Source organism: Dermacentor silvarum, chromosome 1 (assembly GCF_013339745.2).
Source record: "Dermacentor silvarum isolate Dsil-2018 chromosome 1, BIME_Dsil_1.4, whole genome shotgun sequence".
NCBI lineage: Eukaryota > Metazoa > Arthropoda > Arachnida > Ixodida > Ixodidae > Dermacentor > Dermacentor silvarum.
In genome coordinates this window covers 302,289,691-302,309,351 of record NC_051154.1, presented here as the reverse complement: position 1 = coordinate 302,309,351, position 19,661 = coordinate 302,289,691, and the positions used below count along the sequence as shown (strand labels likewise).

General features: G+C 47.0%; 1 protein-coding gene across 1 annotated transcript in view; it reads left to right on the top strand.

The window, feature by feature from the left end:
* Positions 1 to 18,752, top strand: part of LOC119437254 (zinc finger protein on ecdysone puffs-like) — a 58,358-nt gene extending 39,606 nt beyond the window's left edge. The window contains exons 12-14 of the mRNA XM_049660394.1: positions 3,679 to 3,699; positions 10,807 to 11,247; positions 11,312 to 18,752. Of these exons, the coding sequence (XP_049516351.1) occupies positions 3,679 to 3,699; positions 10,807 to 11,247; positions 11,312 to 11,658 (809 nt within the window). The 3' untranslated portion in view covers positions 11,659 to 18,752. The remainder of the gene's footprint in view (positions 1 to 3,678; positions 3,700 to 10,806; positions 11,248 to 11,311) is intronic.
* The last annotated feature ends 909 nt before the right edge of the window (positions 18,753 to 19,661 follow it).

Sequence of the window (19,661 nt, the reverse complement as noted above, 5' to 3'; positions counted from 1 at the left end):
TTAGAAATCAAGTTTTTTACTAAATAATGATCAGACCTACAGTTATTCTTTTGGTTCAGAAGAACACCCAATACACGTCCAACAACCAGAAAAGTTTTGCCCTTTGTACCTATGAAAATGTTTTTTAAAACGTTCTTTCATGAAATAAGTTTCTTTATATTGTAAGAACGGTTCAATATTTTTGCACCAAATTTAACATACCTTTAGTAAATGCCAATTTCAAACAGCCTGCAGAAGTTCGTTGAGTTTGCATCGGAAGTAACAAAGTTAGAGGCAGTAGTAGCTGAACACCTAGGTTTGCTATCCATCCCCCCTTAAGTGCCCTGCTGTTTCTTGTAAAATGGTCAAATCAAAATAATAAATAGAGGCAGGCAAAAGTGTACCTAATGCTATCGTGGAGGCTCAAGAAGTTGCAGATTTTATTGTACACCAGTACCTGCCATTTTATGCCGAGGAGCTCACTGCTCCTGTATACCTTTGGGATGAAAAGAAAGCAGCCAGCCAGCAATGAGATGTTTCTGGACAGTTTCATATAAAAAACAGTGAGCTGGGCTGGTGAGAAAGTGAACGTATGGCCATGACTAAGTTCTTAAACAGCATGAACGAAAGACTTGTTGGCAAACTTGTTGGCTGAGAACTGTTACCATTTTTTTATAGCTTTAGTTATGCAAAGAGATGTTTTACGATGCATTTGGTGACCAAAAAAAAAAATGCTTGAGGACAGTTGTGTTTACAGTGTTGTTACCCTATTACAGTCGCTGACCGATTTTGTGGACTTCGTGGGGACCGAAAAATAGTCCGAAAAACTCGTTCACCCTAAAAAATAAAATTTATTAGGCTTAGAGTGGCACAAAAAAAAAATCTAATAATGCCGTGCTTCATACTATGCTTGGAGGGGATCAGATTTGCTTGGATTTGGGCAAGACTGACGTCTCCACGTACGGTCGACAAGAGCGTCGCCGCGTTGACGATCACCACTAGCGGAGATTGCCAGTGATATCGAAGAAATGAGCCCCATTATTTCGCGCGTGGCCTCCGCGATCGGCTCCGGCAGCACGTCATTTCCTCCGGCCTTCCCATTTGGCAGGACCTTGAATAAAGTTGATTTGATTCATTCATTCCCATTCGGTGCGTAGACCAGCGGAGAAGTGTAATCTTGCTAACTCTGTAACGGCTCAGTAACGTCGTGCTGCCGGAGCTGATCGTGGAGGCTACGCTTCACACCACTTGGCTCTCATGAAGGCACAGGAGGTGGTGCCGATCACACAAATGTGAAGCCGCACACGTCTCCGAGGCGCACACACAACGTGCAAAATAGCAACCAAATTAAAAAAAATAATAATAAAAACGGATTTCGCAAAGTGATTGTGACGATAGTGCTGACCGGAAAAGAAAAAAAAAAGAAAGTGTCCTCCCCTAGAGCGTTTTGTCAGCTAAGAGCAGGTATGGCCTCTGAGACGGAAGGATGGCACGCGCTCTCTCGTGCGTTTCCTAATCTTGGAGGCTATACAGCGGGCCACTGGAAGCCAAGCCTGGGCAAACCAGCTGAAAATCCAACATGGCGGCCTCTGAGAATAGGTAGCGCGGCTCGGAACGAGCGATTTAGTCTGGGGGGGGGGGGGGGGGGGGAAGCTAACTTAGGAGCCTAAATTCGTCCAAAAAATCGGTCGTGAGAATGCATTAGCTCTATGGAAACCCTTACGGGGCATTTATGAAGTCTGGAATATCCAACAAGTCTGAATTTTCGGAGTCCGAAAAATCGGTTGGTGACTGTATTTGGGGTCCTTATTAACATTGTGCCACTATAGCACACACTTATTACATCATTGGTATGTAGGGGTGTACGAAAACAGTCAAACCTTGTTAATACGTAGTCGGTCGGGAACGACGTTTAGGTATGCACTAAACGATGTATGAATTAACTGCCAATGCCAGTTTAGTGGCTACTTACCGGCCGGAAAAGAACTACGTTGCAATGCTCTCAAACGCATGCACTCAGACAGGCTTTATTTGTGGCCAAGCAGCAAAAAATCGGTGATCTTCACTTGCCGCGACGACGGCATCTTCAAACGCGATAAGGCCGCCAGTTTGTCTATGAGGCCCCGCTTACTACCAATATAACAAGCACGGTCTAACGCTTGCGCAGGTAAACATGAACACCTCACTCAATGACTGCGGAAACTCGCTGTCAGAACGCTGGAGTGAGGATAGGCGCGGCAGCAGCAGTGAGCATGCCTTATCTCGCTTCAACGCGAGCTAGACGTCAAAAGCACAGCGCATATGAAGCTACCGGCACTAGTTGCACTTTGTCTGCAAATTGCTTTGAAGATGAGGCCCGCGCGGCCACCGCTGAAGTAAACCCCTCCCTTTCTCCCCTCCCCCGCCGTGCCTCGCGCACGGCAGAAGTGCGCTTCTGCCCCGCCTTTCTCTTTCGCGTGCTCGAGATTGAGTCGGCTGACCCTTGCAAGCTTTCACTCGCACATACAGTGTACGACAATGTTGCCGTGTTTGAACTTTATACCGAACCTCAAAGCAACGTCCACGGTGACGGCAGCAACGCGCTTCGCAATAAAATGTGATTTTGCGTGGTTACTACTTGAATTGGATTCGAAGGCGACAGCGAATTCGCACCCCCTACTGGTGGCTGCATTACGTTACCGGTAGCTAATGTTGAAGGCCATGCTTTTGTGCGCGGCAATCGGCAACAGCTGTACGAGCAGGAAATAAGTCATGATGGCCATGTTTTAAGTTCACTATCGCTGGCGACTGTCATCAGGGCGTCGCAACTCGAGAATGAGATTTTGCCGAGAATGAGCACATGATATTTTGCCGATTTTGTCTGTGCGTGTAGAACATGAAAGAATATTTAGTACGCACTAACCGTTTGGTGGGCAATTAGCAACTACGGCTTAAGCGGTCAGCTGATACATGGGGTTCGATGGGGGCTGCGTGGGGGAATCTTCGCGACTACGTTTAAACCGCAACTACAAATTAAACGGTTACGTATTAAGAGGTTTGACTGTATTCGTAAATTTCAAATAGCGAATCAAATACAACGCCTTGTTAGATTTGGTCTTCGAACCGAATAGTCTGTGTTAGTAAATACAAATTTTTTTCTACTACAACTCCTCTAGTATGCCCAATCAAACATAAAATTGTACCTAGAAATGTGAATAACTTAATCCTGGTGGCCAAAGTAGTTGATATGCAACACTAGAGTTGTGCAGTAGAGCACGCTATACATCCGCCAGGGAGCCAGACTGTTCTAAGTCGTGATCATTTGCACACTCATAAGATTGCTGGGTATGCGAACTGCCCATTTGTTCTAAATGTTTGGGCTTTTAAATAAGTACTGCATCATAATCAACAATTTTATAACAGATACTTGCATTCTAAATACTGGGATATGAACATTGTTTTGTGTTACTGCAGAAAACTACTGTTGTTTATTCGAAAACTGTTGAAAAAGTATTCTATACTGTTCAATTCTATTCGATTCAATTTGATCTCAAAAATTGCTATTTGCACACCCCTAGTGTTTGTGTACTTGTTCAGTGTACTGTAAATAAATGTATAAAAATTTTGTTAGCGTATGTAAGCATAAGAGTTTTTGGACTGTCATTTATTGAAATCAAAGATAATTTTTATTTGATTTTGTATTTGTAACCCACTATGAAGCGAGCAAGGCTAATCAGAAAGGTGAGGAAACCTAATTATTTCATGTACTCTGGTTTATTGCACACTTTGATAAAGTAATACTGCAGTGAGCATGGCATGGTCTGTTTAAAGGTGTTGGAATGATATTATTGTGAAAGATGATTTCATGCTTTATTTACTATGAAGGTCTGACTCTGAGTCACTGCACCACATTTTTCGGGGTCTACACCTGTAGAGGCTCATGTAAATGGAAGCGTGAGGTCACATGCAAACATGTGAGGTCAGACACTCTTTGTGATTGCATTAAGCTGTGCAGGGAAGTGCTGCACGCTTTTGCGAGCAGGTTGGTGCTCCGTGAAGTATTTTCAGACATTCTTCTTGTTTCAGTATTTCAACTTGCTGCAGAGTCAGTGCACTGCAATCTTTGGGTACTGTAGAGGGCAGTATATATAGGACCCGGAAACTAGTGCTGAAACTCAAATCAGAAAGAAAGAAGGGCTTTGCCTTTGCTGGTTTCCAAATGTGAACCCTGTCTCAGTTAGGAACTTCCTGTATACACATTGCTAGCGGGCTGCACAGCTTCCAGCTTTTCCGAGGATAATGGTGCCATGTAAAGATTATTGTCATGACACTAATGCAAAGATTAGTGTCAAACGAGCACAGGTTGTGCATATGAGAGGCATCAGCTGTCATAATTAGCTTGATGGATGCTGTTGACATGCCGTTCACAAGCAGGGGTTCCACAGTTCAGGTTCAATTGCAGCGATGGCTCGTTCCTCTGGATGTGCACCATGAGCGCAACCACATTGGTCCGGGCTTCACTTGCTTCCGTGCCAGCAAATGAGAGCAAAATTGGACAGAGGCAGCAGGCCCATGGATGGAGCGATAGCTATCACGACTTGCTGCTAGGCTAGTTGGTTCATACATATTACGGCGTAATAGGACGTGAAACAAATTGATGCTCTTTTCTTTCCTGGTCGTACTTCAATTAGTTTTGCGTTCTATTATATACTGTAATAAGGAGTGTAAGCTGTTCAGTTATAGCTGAACTGAAGCTTTGCTAATCTGGTGATGTCCAGAACTCGAACGGCATGTGGTGTCAATTCAAGCTAGGAACAAAACTTTGCTAGACTACAAAGACCGCTTCTAAACCTCGATCCAGGACCTTGAACTTTAGAGGCTGTTTCGGAAGTCTGTTTCTTCCTAGCACCCTGTATTGCATGATTAGTGATTAGTGCAAATGTTTTTTTTTTTTTAATTTGTGTAGTCTGTTTCAGATTTTTAGTGTATTTCTGTTCTGACAGCATGTGTAGTGATCCAGACAATGTGAGAATGTATGCAACTTGTGCAGGTACCATATAAATTGCAAGAATGCCATGGCACCCACTCTAGGCTTGGCGATACACACCAAGTTGAACAAGTCGTCATGGATTTCTTTAAAACACTCCATATCCTTCACAAATACACATTGAGAAAAGGTGCTGCAGGTAACAAAGTAACAGAGATAGAAGATCAATTCTTTCTGAAAACAATAAAACACATTTTCTGGGTTTAATTCAAATGTCTTGGAAGTAAGTCTCTGCATCCTTATACAGTATAGACCACTTATAACGTAACCGCTTATAGTGCAGGACCGGATATAGTGCGGTCTTTTCAAACTCCCGTTAATTTTCCCATAGCACTCCATGTATACACGCATCGCTTATAGTGCAGTTGCGAGAAATGAAATACCGGTTACAGTGTGGCTGCCTGGGAGTACGGAAGTCAGCAGAGACGGCGAACGCTCCCCTCAAACGGGCGCCCCAAGGAGTGCTCGAGGAAGAAAGAGAGACGAAGTGGAGGAGAAGGGCACGTGGTGCGAACGAACAGCCAGTGAGGCTGAAACCAGAATCTTGAGTGGGAGTCGTGAAATATCACGGCGCGCATAGCGAGCGAGGGCCACGAAACTGCCAACACCGGCCAACGCTCGCTTCACGATAACGGCAGTAAACGAAACTTCGGGGAGCGGGTGGCGCCGGCACGGCACGGCGAAGGGCGCACACGGAGACCGTGGAATGTGAGGGAGGAGGGCAGCAGGGAAGTGGATTTCGCCTCGGTAACTCCGCCGCTTCAGTGGCTCCCCTCGCCCTCCCTCGTAGCTCCCACACTTTCGACTGTCACTGTGCGCGCCCGCCGCCGTGCAGGCGTCGCCGCTCCAGCTGGCCCGGCGCCAGCTCCCCGAAGTTTCGTTTTCTGCCGTTATCGTGAAGCGGGCGTTTGCCGGCGTGGGCAGTTTCGTTGGCCGGCCTGGGACAGCGCCGCTGCTTCCCTCTGCGCCGTAACCGCAACGTGCAAGGTCAACATGTGACTAGAAAGTAGAGGCAGCATAAAGGAGAAAGAAGGGTTCACTGCCATTTTTTATGCGTGGCTACGGTAGCGTGGCTGAGACTTCGGCACGTACACGCATGTTCCGGCACAACGCAGAATCGGCGACCTTGCCATTTGAGAGAGGGTGAAATTTCTGGCGCGTTTGTTTTCTTTCTTTTTTTTGTTTTGTTCGCGCGCGACATTGAGGGGTCTCACCTAAGCTTTTACTCTATGGCAGTGCCGGAGCAATGCCGGTCGGAGGTGCCGCCGCGTGATTTGGTTCGAATTAACGAGATTCGACTGTAAATTGAATGCAAACGTTCTAGCCGCATTCCTCGACTGTCGCATACGCGTGGCGAGCTCGGTGCACATGTTTTGCATATGTGCGGGACTTGAAAATTGTTGCTTTGGTTATAGTGCGGATATTCGCGACTCCGGCGACTTACGTTATAAGCTGTCTACACTGTATGCGAATGATTGACCTGACCGTTCAGCAGTTTCTTGAAATTCTTTACTTGGGAATGCCGTGAAGCAGTGTTGGGAGAAAGAACATTGTATCTCTTACAGCATGCTTTTGGCACTTAATACTTATTGAAAGAAGCACAGACTGTATTTTTTATTTATTTATGAAGTGTACCTAAGAGTACGACAGCAATTGTGGCACAATATGTTTTTTTTTGGGGGGGGTGGGGGGCTGCCCTCTTTTTTTTTTAATAGCTGAAGTAATCATATCCATTGGAATGGTATCACAACTTCAAGTAAAATTTGAGTAATTAAGGTAAGAAAATTAAACCCTCAATGGTCTTCAGAATGCTAAACAAAACTTTGAGCAAATTATGCATCAATACTCATTTGGCATTGACATTACTGTGGGTTTGACATTTGAACATACTACTAGTAGGGGTTGTGAAACCTGTTGTGGTAGCTCCTTTATTGCCTTTAACATTAACTCTTTTGTTACCAGGCCCAAAGAAATAGATGTATTTTATATTTCTTGACACTTTTAACGTTGCCGTTGAAACTTCTACGAGCAGAGCTGTGCACTGTTTGAAATGACGACTGCACTTTAACTATTTGTCAGATTTGACAATTTTTGGCACATTGGGGGGTCTGGGAAAATAAAACTTCGACAGGAGGTATAGTCAAAACGAGCCTCCTGTGCTTCTAGCACTTCGCAGTCAAACAATGCAAAACTTGTGCTTAAGATGACTCGGCAACACTATTTTTGAATGACAGCAGCAGTGAAGACACAAAAGCTTCTGTCAGGTTGTCAGTTTTCCGATCCGACGTCTACGCTGTTTTAACAATGTCGCAAACATTGGTACATGCTCAGGAGTGCATGTTGTTTTGGCGATTTGTGTTCGACTAATATCAACTGCAACTTCACTTTTTCCTGCTGTCAGTTGCTTTGATTCAGCAGTGTTTCGGCAACATATGTACAACTAATTACACGCAATCCTTCTCGTCGTGAAGAATTTTCACTTGTATAAGAGCATGCAGTCAATTTCACACCGGCCTTTGGCGGAAGTTTGACTAGCAGTTACCGTATTTTCACGCATATAACCCGCCCTTGCATACAACCCGCCCCCCTAACTTTGAACTCCATGAAAAAGAAAAAAATAACTTCGCGTATAACCCGCAAGCTTATCCGAAAAAAATGAGGACTAGGAAGTTACAACTACGCGCAGTCATCGTTTTGTTTTCAAAACAAATTTATTTTAAAACGACCACCACAATGTCAGTGCTGTCGTCCGATTCACTGCCGTCATCCGAGGCTTCATCGCCACTCTCGGACGTAATCGTCTTCGGAACCATCTAAGCTGTTGTTTATGGCACATTTTTTTTTTTCTTTGAAGCTTTTGCGCACCATATCGGCCGGAATCGCCCCCCACGCATCTACGATCCACTGGCAGAGCAGTTCAATACCTGGCCTTCGTACGCGTCCCGTCGGTGTGAGGGCGTAAAGACCGTCGGCCATCCACTGTACCACTGGCCAGACTATGGATGTGGATCTGTCTATAAACTGTGTTGGCCTCTTTATTGGCTTAACACACTTGGATGTCAATAGGCATGCGGACAGTGCAGACTCTGCACGGCAGGCCGCGCGTTGCTGTGAAGCCAACCCCCACCCCCTCCCTTCGCGAATATTCGCAGATAACCTGCACCCCCACTTTTTAAGCAATGTTTTTTTCAATTTTTGGTGCGGGTTATATGCGAGAAAATACGGTAATCTCTTACTTTTTGAACACCGCCTGTGCAAATGCTCTTATTTATTACTGTGCAGTATTGTGCAAAGCACATGAAGGCTCCAGCGCCAGTTCAAGGCGCAACTACCTTGCTTGCACAGAAAAGCTGATCAAACACAATAATAATGAGGAGGCTTGTGCATGCTCGAGCTCTGACATAACCTTTGCTTCGAGAGCCTAAAATAATTACAGTAATTAGTGAATGTATGACAGATAGTAATTGCATTCTAGACTGCTGCACTAATCGTTATAAAGCAGAAAGCTGGGCCAGGTAGTTTCAGTACTCTGACATAATTACAACACAAGAAGGACACATCGCCTGAAGCTTTTTTAAAGCGATGGGACAAAATGCTTATTCCTATTGAGCGCCGAGTGCCCATCCTGCCTTCTTCATGCTGTGTGTTTTCTTGCATACAGTTTTATGCTTAATGAACAAAAGTCTACAATATGATTATCATGTACCAAACGTTCACTAATTACTCTTTAATTAATGACCTTAGGGGACACCTAGCTGCAATATTGAAGTCTGCAAATATAGTAAACCTAAAACTTGTAAGATTTGCGCTTAGCTCCACGCTCAAGATATATGGATCAAAAATGTGCAATTGGATTGATTTTACAGTCATCACTTTTTCGTGCTGCATTATTCCATAGTGCTGAGACAAAAAAAAATAGTCAGTTTTGCCCGAAGGCAAAGCATTGAAAATGATAGTAAGGTTTAGCGTTGCATTGAAGGTGTGTCGAAATAAAGAAACTCATGAACTGCACAATGGGGAAAAGAGGCGAAGAAAGCTATTGTTTTAAAATGCAGTAAAAAAAAAAAGCTTACTGTAGTGAGTAAAAACAAATGCGCCCTGCAACATAGGCACTTACCCAATTTCACATTTGCAGTGCCATGGCTTTCCTGTATAGCATGGGCATTACTGTGGCTAATATACACAGCAATAAATCTGCATATTTATATAATTTTTTCGAGGTCTGTCCTATAGAAGTTGGTAACTAGGAGCAAGGTACATATTTTGTATAGTATTTGGGATTTTCTTACAGGAAAGCTGTTAAGGGTTCACTCTTCAATGGTCGCGTCCGGCAATAGAAAAAAACCCTCATTGGCCGTATGCTGTATGTGCGAGTGAAAGCGCGCAAGGGCGAGGGAAGTGCGGTTTCACGGGGAGCGAACGCACGGCAGAGAGCAAACTCGACTTATTTGCGAGTGAAAACGCATGAGGGCAAGGGATGCGTGCTTTCACGGGGTGCGAACGCACGGCGGAGAGCAAACGTGACTTATGTGCGAGTGAAAGCACGCGAGGGCGAGGGACACGCGCTTTCACGGGAGCGAACGCTCGGCGGAGAGCAAACGCGACTTCCCAGTGGAAGGGGAGCGGTGAGCGAAGAGGGCATCAAGGCACCCTATGCTGTGCGTGTGCGTGCCCGCTTTCCCACTGCGGCGCATGCGCGCAGCCCTGCCGGCCTCTGCCGCCTGAGGAGACGCCTACTCTCCCTAGGCTCTCGCTCGCCTCTCCCCTAACAGTGTCGACAACGGCGTTTAGCCGTTCCGTCACGTAGCCAGCGTTTTGACAGCGGTTGTGTGTGGTCACACAAACAACACGCACAACTGTTGTCGTCGACGGTGGCGTTGTGCCCGTGTTCGCACCGAACGCGTGCGGCGTTGGTGACGTGTTTATGAAGAACGTGCCAACCCTTGGCGTACACCCTATGGCGGTGTAATGTAGCGACTGTAAGGCCATGGTCCCTGTGGTCACTAAATAAATAAAAACAACCGGATCATATATATTTCTCATTCTTTAATAGTTCAAATAACCAATTACACCATTGCATCTTAGTTGTCATAATTGGAAATACATAATTCCCACCATAGTACAGCTTCGCTGGTCTTCTATCTTCACCCCAGTGGAAGGGCTGACAGTTTTTTACTCATTATTTATACTAAAAATAGCATACTATTACTTCATTTATGCTTCTTGAGGTGCTGCTTTGAAGTTTTACATAAGAATTCTTAAACTTAGGAAATTATTTCTGCTTTACTTCCATTCAAAGTACTAATGATCAGGATATGTTGAGACTAATATGTCTTGAAATAAAGAGATAAGACGTAAGAGCACTGAAAATGAGCACATTTCTAGGTGTAAGGAAAGCTTTAATAACTTGCTTTCAAACATAATGTGACTTTTATGACACCCCCAGTCATCCATAGCAGCTGTAAACAGCTGGCTGTGTAGGCATTCCATTAATGACAACTTGTTTGTAAAGGTAGTTCGAAGCTGTTTCAAGCATTTCCAAGCTTCACCTCATAAGTGACTTTATTAGTTCTGTCTGTTTGTGTATGTGTGCACATTACAGTTCTTAGCCAGACTTTCATGCACTTGTGTGGCTAAAAACTGCTGTGCATTGTTGAGCGTTATGGTGGACTGATTAGAGCTCCAGAGTCGTGAATGAGCCTTTAATTCAGCCATGAGCCTTGAATGCATTTTGCAATCTTTGATGCATCACTATGTAAGGTGCAGTTGGTTAAGCCTTCTTTCGCGGTGCCTTCTGTTAGGTGCAGCTGAAGGAACTAAGGGACCCAAGCAAGCTAAGCCTGCTGACGAGACTCGTGAGGCTTCGCCAGTGAAAGAGGCTTCGGACACCACAAGGGAACGGCCTGAAGCTGAGCAGGATGCCGAGCATCCAGGAACTGAGGTCAAGACTGAACCAGCAACGGCAGAGGGTGACGAATTACAGGGCCAGGATGCCCTTGAGGAGGATTGCAAGGAGAACAAAGAGGCGCTTGAGAATGAGGCTACTTCCACCTTGGATGAGCTCAAAGAGGGCAACATTCCTGACACAAATGGTTGCAAAAGCCTGGAGGAAGACATGGAAGAGCAAATGCCTGCTGTGGTTGCCCCTGATTGCAGCGCAGATCCGTCTGCCACCAAAGCTGATCCGCCTGGCGCCAAAGCTGATCCGCCTGGCGCCAAAGCTGATCCGCCTGCCGCCAAAGCTGATCCGCCTGCCGCCAAAGCATGATCCGCCTGCCGCCAAAGCTGATCCGCCTGCCGCCAAACCCAATCCGCCTGCCACCAAAGCCAATCCGCCTGCCGCCAAAGCTGCTGCCCCGAAGGCTGCAGCCCCCAAAGTGCCTGCAAAGAGTGTGCCAGCTTCTAAAGCTGCTGCCATAACACCCAAGGTCGCAGCGGCTGCCACCAGGATACCTGCTTCAAAGGCAGGCACTGCTGCAGGCTCAGCTGCCGCGACCTCTGCTCCTGCGGCCTCTGCTACTGCAGCAGCTGCACCCGCCAAGAAGCCGCCAACTGCGGCAGGGTCAGCAGCAGCAGCAGGAGGAGGCAGGGGCAGCATGGTGAGGGGTCGCGGCAGGGGGGCACCCAAAGCAGTGCGGGCACGCAAACGCTAATGCCCTGCTTTCTTTCTCTGGCGGTCTCCTGGGTGGCAGGCCATCCGCTCTTCCCCCTTGCCAAGCTCTTTTTCTTTCTTTCTTTCTTTCACTCCCAATCTCTCTTTTTAGATCCTTAAAGGCAAAAGGTCATTTGACTAACACATCTTGGTTTCCACTCTGTCATCACTTTACTTTCTTTTTCTTGGCTTCTATTAAAACTATCTGATCCTTGGCCAGCACTTATTTTGACAACTGTTGTGTCAGCACTCTGCTTAAATGCAAGTGCCACACTTCAGCATACTTGAGCTCAGGCTGAAAAATGTGTGAACTAGAGCAGCTGGCTTGATTTTAACTACCGTATATTCTTGTGTAAAGGCCTCACATTTTACATGAATTTTGAGCCAAATTTCTTGCGTAAGGCTCACACATGAGTAAAAAAAGAGATTTGTATCTTCCAGGCGTGACAACCTGGAGAAACCTTCGTTTTAGATTCATTTGCTGTCTTATTCTTCGTTACTTGGACGTAGCCTTGGAGCTGCACCAGCTGCAATCTATTTCACTGCAAACGCACTGTTACAAGATAAAGCTGTCCTCGGATGTTGCGCCGCGTGCGAGGTTCCATGATGAAAAAATACAGGGAAGGTGGCATGCTTCAGTCGATAACAGTCGTATGGAGGTGCAAACTTGAGTGGCCGGATCGGTGGTATGCTTTTCAATCAATTAACGATGACAGTAGCTGTCTACAAAAGGCTGCAGCAGTTCTGGCTGCTGCCATCTTACATAATTCGCATGACGTCGGTGCCCTGAGTAATGTTGGTGGTGTGCGCCTCGTGTGTAGTACAGAAGTGTGTCAACAGCTGGTGTTAAAAAAAAAAAAATCACCAGTTCCAACACACAATGGGGCTAAAGCGTGTACTTAGTGCAGAGGAGACGGAGCCATGGAAGAAGTTTTGAGTGGAGCAGAATCGTTTTAGATATGGGACAAATCGTTTAACAAGCATGTGCTGGGCTGGAAAAGAAAAGAATTTTAATATAATGCTGTTCCTTTTCGCACATTCTCAGTGGTTTAAGGAGAAGCATCGCCTACGTTATCACCGATCGGTTGCTTGTGAATGGTGGGTAAGAAAGGAATAGAATTGAGCAAAACGAGTATTCACAATAATGCTTATTTCGCTGTTTACTAACATACCCTGGCAAGGTTTTGGCTTTTCTCACAGAAGTAAAGCAGGGAAGAGAGTATGGTGACCTGCAGCAGTGTGGCAAAACATGCCTGCACATTTTCAACAATTTCTTTTCTCAAGCTAATTACAAATTCACAAGTCAGTGTTACCGTAAATTACAGGGAATATTGTGTGTGCACTTGAGGTATGATGCACATTTATTTTATTTAAAAGCGTATAAAGGTCATGTCTCCTATGTTGGACCCTTCAGTTTTTTTATCCTCCCCCTGCATTGTAAACTGATAGGACATAGGACCTGAAGATTCTGGGTGCTGCAGGCTCACTGCTACCAAGGCGCATGCAAAACTTTTCAAGTGTGTATTATCTTGGAGGTGGACATGACGGCGGCCCACGTGCCGTGCCATTTTTACTTTTCCCTTAACTGAAGGGTGAAGGCGGCGAATTGAGCGACGGTTGTGACGACCAGCGTGGCACGCTTCCAGAACAACACTGTTCGAGGCGCAAGCTCGGCACGTGGTGTTGTTCTGGAAGTTTGCCATGCATCTTTATTTTTCTCTTTTGCAGCCGGCACCAAGGTGCCGGCTCAGAGCGCCGACCAAAGTGCCCCGCGTTGTGGCATCGTTGGGCGCTACAGGGCTCCCCGCCCAGACGGAACGGCGATAAAGCAAGTTGGTGAAACCAGTGTCAAAAGGGTCCGTTGGCAGTCCAAGTAGTGCTAGTCCGTTGAAAGCGAAGGGGACTAGCGAATACCTCCGGTGGCGAGGCTGTGAGTGGTTTGGATGAATGGTACAGAGCACGTTTGCACAGAGTGTGAAGGCAGATGCCTCTGTAGGAGTTGCGGAGGCTATGTGAATTGAAAGAGGACCGGGCGTTGTCTGTGGTGAACACGACATGCCGCAAATTTGATCGTCACACTTTTGCAGGTGCGTGAGCCTCACTGGATTGAGCCTGTTCACTGCTTGTTTGGTCTTGCCCGACTTATGATCGTCGCAAGTTGGAGGCTTCTGCATGTGACCTCGCCCGTGTATCGACAAGAGGTTCTGGTGCATGTCAGCCGGAGCTTGGTTATTACGATGCGAGTTGGCGAAAAAGCTGCGAGAGCCTGAGCAGCAGCAGCCGATTCATCTTGTTTGGTGAGCTCCAATGCGGGCACGACGCGAAGGTCAGGAAGAGGTGGTGGATGCGAGACAGCATGAGTACTTGCGTCTTGGGATGTTGGTGTCAGTCCATCTGCCCTATCCGCGTCGCGCGACGGTTGTTCATGGCCTGCAACATCTGACTTGTCGAAGCTGTCGCCAGAGTGGCTCGACGGTAAGTCTGCCGAAGGAGAGGATGGGCAGCATAGGGCAAGGACAGAGATCGCTGCTGCAGCTGCGTCACTCTCACTGGCTTGTAGGTGCCGCGGAGTCGGCACGGGGCAGATCTCGCGTGCTCACTTCGAAACTCGCTCAGCGGACCGATTGGGTGGAGGGTTGGTCGAGGGCTGAGTTACAGGTGCGACATTGGTTGACACAGACCCGATGGCGTGCGGTACGAAAGCCGGCGATGGGTCGGCGATGACACCACTGTCACGTGCCATCGTTGGTGGTGAGAAAGGTGATGAAGTGGTTGGTATGATTTTCGTGCTGATACCCTTGACTAGAGCAGGGTGTGTGCACTTGCACAAGAGAGACCCCTGATGAAACCCTGAGGCTGGGGACTGTGCGCTAGCGCACCTATTAGTCGACGAGACGGCATCGTGGCAGGACGAGTGAAGGCTGGCCTGATGACGGCTTACGAGCACAGGAAGAGACGCGCCTGGTGCTGGCTGTGAGGGCGCTGGTCGAGATGAGTCGCGTACCGTGTGGTCAACCTCTGGAAGAGGGCGGTAGGCAGCGCCGCAGAAGTTCAGGATGGACTGCCGCAGTTCGTCGTAGGGGTGCGGGTGAGGTGATGGAACGCAGAGGTGGAGCTGGAGATCAAGCGGCAGGACGTCAAGAAGCACCGCGCACTTGAACTCCTGGATAGTTTTGTAGTTCAGCTCCAGAGCCACCTCGAACTGGGCGAACCATGCTCGGCGCCATCGCAGCGGGACCAGAATGGCGGCAGTGATGGGTCAAACGGAGGCGCTGGCCAGTTAGCCATGGCAGCGTGTCGCTCGGTGAAAGGAGTGCTTCACCGGGTCACCACTGTCGGAGGACGTGACTGCGGCCCACAAGCTGTGCCGTTGTTCCTACTTCAACTACGACGAATAGCGTGGCAAGCTTCCAGAACAAGACTGCGCATGTCGAGCTTGCGCTTCGAGCATGCGCTGCGCATCTTTATTTTTCTCTTTTGCTGCCGGCACCAAGGTGCCGGCTGAGAGTGCCGACTCTAGCACCCACCCATGTTACGGGTGGGCACTACAGTCTTAAGTCTTGAACAACTGGGTTCCTTGGAGCACCACCTGATGGCGCTCTTCTCCGCGACGGCACCGGCTGTGCGGGGGAAAGAAAAAGAACCAGAAAGCTCGCCTTCGTGCATAGCGATCAACGCAAGCGTTTCCCGGTAAAGATTATGGTTGCATAATCATATGAAGCATATGAAGCAGGGAGTGGTGTCTCTGCACTTTCATTTGTAAAAGAACCCGCCTAGCAACTGATTTCATCTGTGTTGTTGGGACTCCCGAAGAGCGGCATGAACACGATGAGTGGCAATGGGAACAGCAACGTCAATATGCACAACGGCATCTTGCTCAGGCTAGGCAGGATGCAGCGGTTCCCGGTAAAGAATGTTCACTTCTTAACGAGGACTAAGCATTATGACGAAAAGGCGCTAAATCCCAGAGGCCCCAGCCTTTTATATCCATAGGAAGAGGAGATTGCAGCTCTGCATGTCCGAGTGCGACAGGGGCTGCCCACATGCCCACAGTTCGGCGGTGAAGCGTCACCGGGGAAGCCGTTGTGACTGAGGGCCGCAGCGCCTTGATAACGCCCAGTGCGTTCAGAACAATGTGCAGTGCGTTCATAACAGCACTGTTAGGTCGCCTGAAGAGCAACGCAAGTACGATGAGCGACGAAAGGAACGGCGGTGTGCTCAGGCTCGGCAGGACCCAATTCAAGGCTACATCACATTGGTCTATCGGGTCTAGCACAGCATCGCTGGCCAACCACCTTCACAACGTAGATTAAAGCCCACTTTTTTTCCCCTTTTTTTAATGGTGCGTGATAGCTGGGACACACCCCTTGTATAAGATACATTGAACATTGCCTTCAACTTTTATTGCGATAGCAATTATATGGACACTCGAAACGGATCACACCCCTTGTATAAAATACATTGAACATTGCCTTCAACTTTTATTGCGATAGCAATTATATGGACACTCGAAGCGGATTTATCCCGTCGCCGTGAGGTTCCGTATAGAGCAACGGCGATGAAATTGTTGCCGCGCGCCGTATGCTGTATGTGAGAGTGACAGCGCGCGAGGAACGCGCGCTTTCACGGGGAGCGAACGCACGGCGGAGAGCAAACGCGACTTCTTCCGTCCCGCGAGAGGCTGCGGGGGGGACGGGAGGAAAGGCGAGGCGAGGCAGTGTTTAGCTGCAGCACCAAATGCGCATTTGTATAAAAACGTTGCAAGGCGAGAAGGTGGTAAAGACTTCTGACGCTGCTCGACGAGTGTCCCGTTCTGATCTCGTCTAAAACCTCCGAGCAGCCCCCAGAGGCACCGGCAACAGTCACCAAAGCGGTGTAGGTTCGACGCCAACGCGGGCGAAACGCCGACGGCGTTGACAACAGTTCTGCGTGTTGCTGGTGCTGCTGCATGTCCAAGTTTATACAGCTGATAAAACTACTATTCTTACTCCATATAGCTCTCTACTAATTTGCTTGATGCTTCGCCTTTCGGGTGAAACTGCGACATTTATTTTCGAAATTCACTCGTGAGTGATTACGCAAAATATTCATTCTGGGTATGAAGTACGGTGCATTTGTAACTGTAAAGAAGTGGTTTACTCATTCTTGTCATCCACTTTCGAGAAATTTGACAGATGGCCAAAAACAACCTTGAGGTGTGTTTCGAAATCACTGAGATTGTGCATGAAAATACCGGATGCGGCAGCAACATGGCAATGTACTACACATACTTCCATATTTATCTGCGTTTAAGCAATGAAATGGGGTTTTTACCATAGCAAAGATGGAGATAGTGGAGACATGGAAATGCAGCTTTTGGCATCTAAACGTGGTATTTAAATTTTAAATTGTTTTGCAGGTTCATAACATAACAGTATACAATGAAAACTACCTTGAGTGATGTCTCGTAGCTGTGTTCGGGTTTCGGGAGGATATACCAGCCCTGGCTTGTAAATGTTTTCGCTGCATCTTGTACGCATGAGGCGAAAATAAAGATCATTTGGTTGAGAGATTGCAATGCAAAGTGGAGCAGCATTGAATTGTGAATGGGAGCACAGTAAACATTTTGCTGTGAAATGTGGCTGATGCAAAGAATGGCCTGGAAGGAGAGTGCACACTTGCTCATAAACGTGAAGCCGGGCAGCGTCGATACAGTCGTGACAGCAGCAGACCTAGGTCGTGTCAGTTATGGGTGCAAACTAGTACTGTTAAGGTAACGTGCCCTTCACACACTGTTTTTCAAGGTGTAGTGTGCGATAGACTCTGGGCTGAGAAAATTAACGATCCTATTCCAATTCATTTTGTTCTCGTGCTTTGTTAGTGGTCTGCCTACGTTATCACCAGGATTAGTCAGTCATAAGCACTGGATAATTTAATTGCTACGTTATACTGGCCCTGGCATTGGTCGGATATGTCTGCAATGTCGGAGTGATGTAAGTTTATGTTGAGTGAGGCATTTCCCGGTTGAAACATGTCCAACTTCTTTGTATGGTCTGTACTTGCGAATGGTTGCATGGAACTAAACAGTTCCACGCAAACACTAATAAAAGCTTTACTTAAACTGATTCCTATAGCACGTGGAATTTGCATTTTTTAAAATTGAGTATTTAGATCTAAACTTAGGGATGTGTATCTTGCACAAGAATATACGGTATAGTATATGGTATCGGAGTGGTAATAGATTCAAGACAATATTTCTTTTTGTTTGTCATGTTTACAACCTGGAAGCTGTTGTGCTGTGTTTGTAAACATTTTATTTCAGTACACTTGGCGCAGCTGGCATGCTTTGTTGCAGACATTGGAACCACAGTCAATGAATTTCTGATTACCATGCTTTCATTAAATATATGGATATAGCGAAGCTGCGGAATTGTGTTAAGATATTTTCACTAGTACACCTGCATGTATGGTCTGTTACCACTTGCATGTTCTGTCACAGATGACACTGGAATTGTCAAAAGTTAGTGATTTTTGTTGATGAGTATCGATGAAAGCAAACTGTTGTGCAGCATTGGAGTTTGTGGTCCTTGGTTTTCATTTAGACTTGGGATTGTACATGGGGTTGGATATGCCTGACCAACTGCATGCTTGCACTGTGCACCTTGAGCTGTTCATACTGCAGTTTAATTATTGGTGGTCTGTTCAAACAGCCATTTTTTTTGTTTGTCCCCTCCCATCTTCCTTTTTGAGCATTTTCATTGGAGACGGTTTCATATCAACATTTATACAATTGCCGCACAGTCTTGACCAAAATAGCTTGTCAAATATTCTTCCATGTGACATTTTCACTTAATATGCTATCTAGCATTGTTGACCATAATGAAACTTTTTACTTGTGATTGGGCTTCAATGACTGCAGTTTATCCATACACAATGGTGTCAGTAGCCCTCATTGTGTCCAATTGTGTGAAAAGCACTGCTGCTTTTACAGGGGCGGTTGCAGGTTTCTTGTAAATATCACCCACGGAGAACATAACATTTGCTTCTTGTAGAAAGCTGCTACACTTTTTCTTTTGCTGATCAAGCCAAATAAAGCTTGCTGTAATGGTCGTGTCACTGGTCCGCCTATTGTCGTTCTTGTAGCTGCATGCTGCGTTCTGCATTAAAATTTAAAATGTTGGGTTTTACGCGCCAAAACCATAATCTGATCAGGCATGCTGTGGTGAATTCCGGATTAATATTTAACTGTGGCCCTTAGACGTGTACCCAATGCACGGCACTCGGGTGTTTCACCCCTCATACGCCCGCCGCCGCCGCCGGGATTTGAAACCGCGACCTCGTGCTTAGCAGCGCAGTGCTGCATTTCCGGTCTTGGAGATAAAGGCAATTGCAGATTATTAGGGCACAGGCTGAACAGACCACGATGGTCCAGAAACGAGGCATGTGCCTGCAGGTCAAGGGCATGGTTAAAGTAGTGCGTGTGCAAGTGGGTGTCATGGAGTAAGTTGAATGTGCTGGCATACTCTTAGCACAATTCTTGCCTACAAAACAAACTTGTGTAAAATGACGTCGGAAGTAAACAACAACCTTGCACTCGGCCGTGCAACGCTTGAAACAGCGAAGCTGGGCGATCGTAGCCCAGCATTTTCCGGAAGTGCGCGCGAACTTTTCATCTTATTACTCATGATGATGATAATTTCTTTTCGCGCTTCTCGGACCTACGGCCGTCACTGCGTTGCATAGCGCAGCTTGCAACACCGACACCGCGTTCCAGGAAATCCGCTCCGTGAATGCGTCTCTCTCTCTCGCTCTCGTAGCGCGCAAAACCTCCACTTCGCAGAGCACGAGCGTACGAAGGCGCTGTGGACGAAGACGACGACGCTCGAACGCAATCATATGGTTCGCATAAATGCATGTTCTGCAGGCGTGGCTGTATAGCCTAGTGGTTACGCCGCTCGCCTTGGGACCGGGGGTACGCGGGCTCGAATCCCGCCTCGGCAGACAGACAACGAACTTTATTTGATC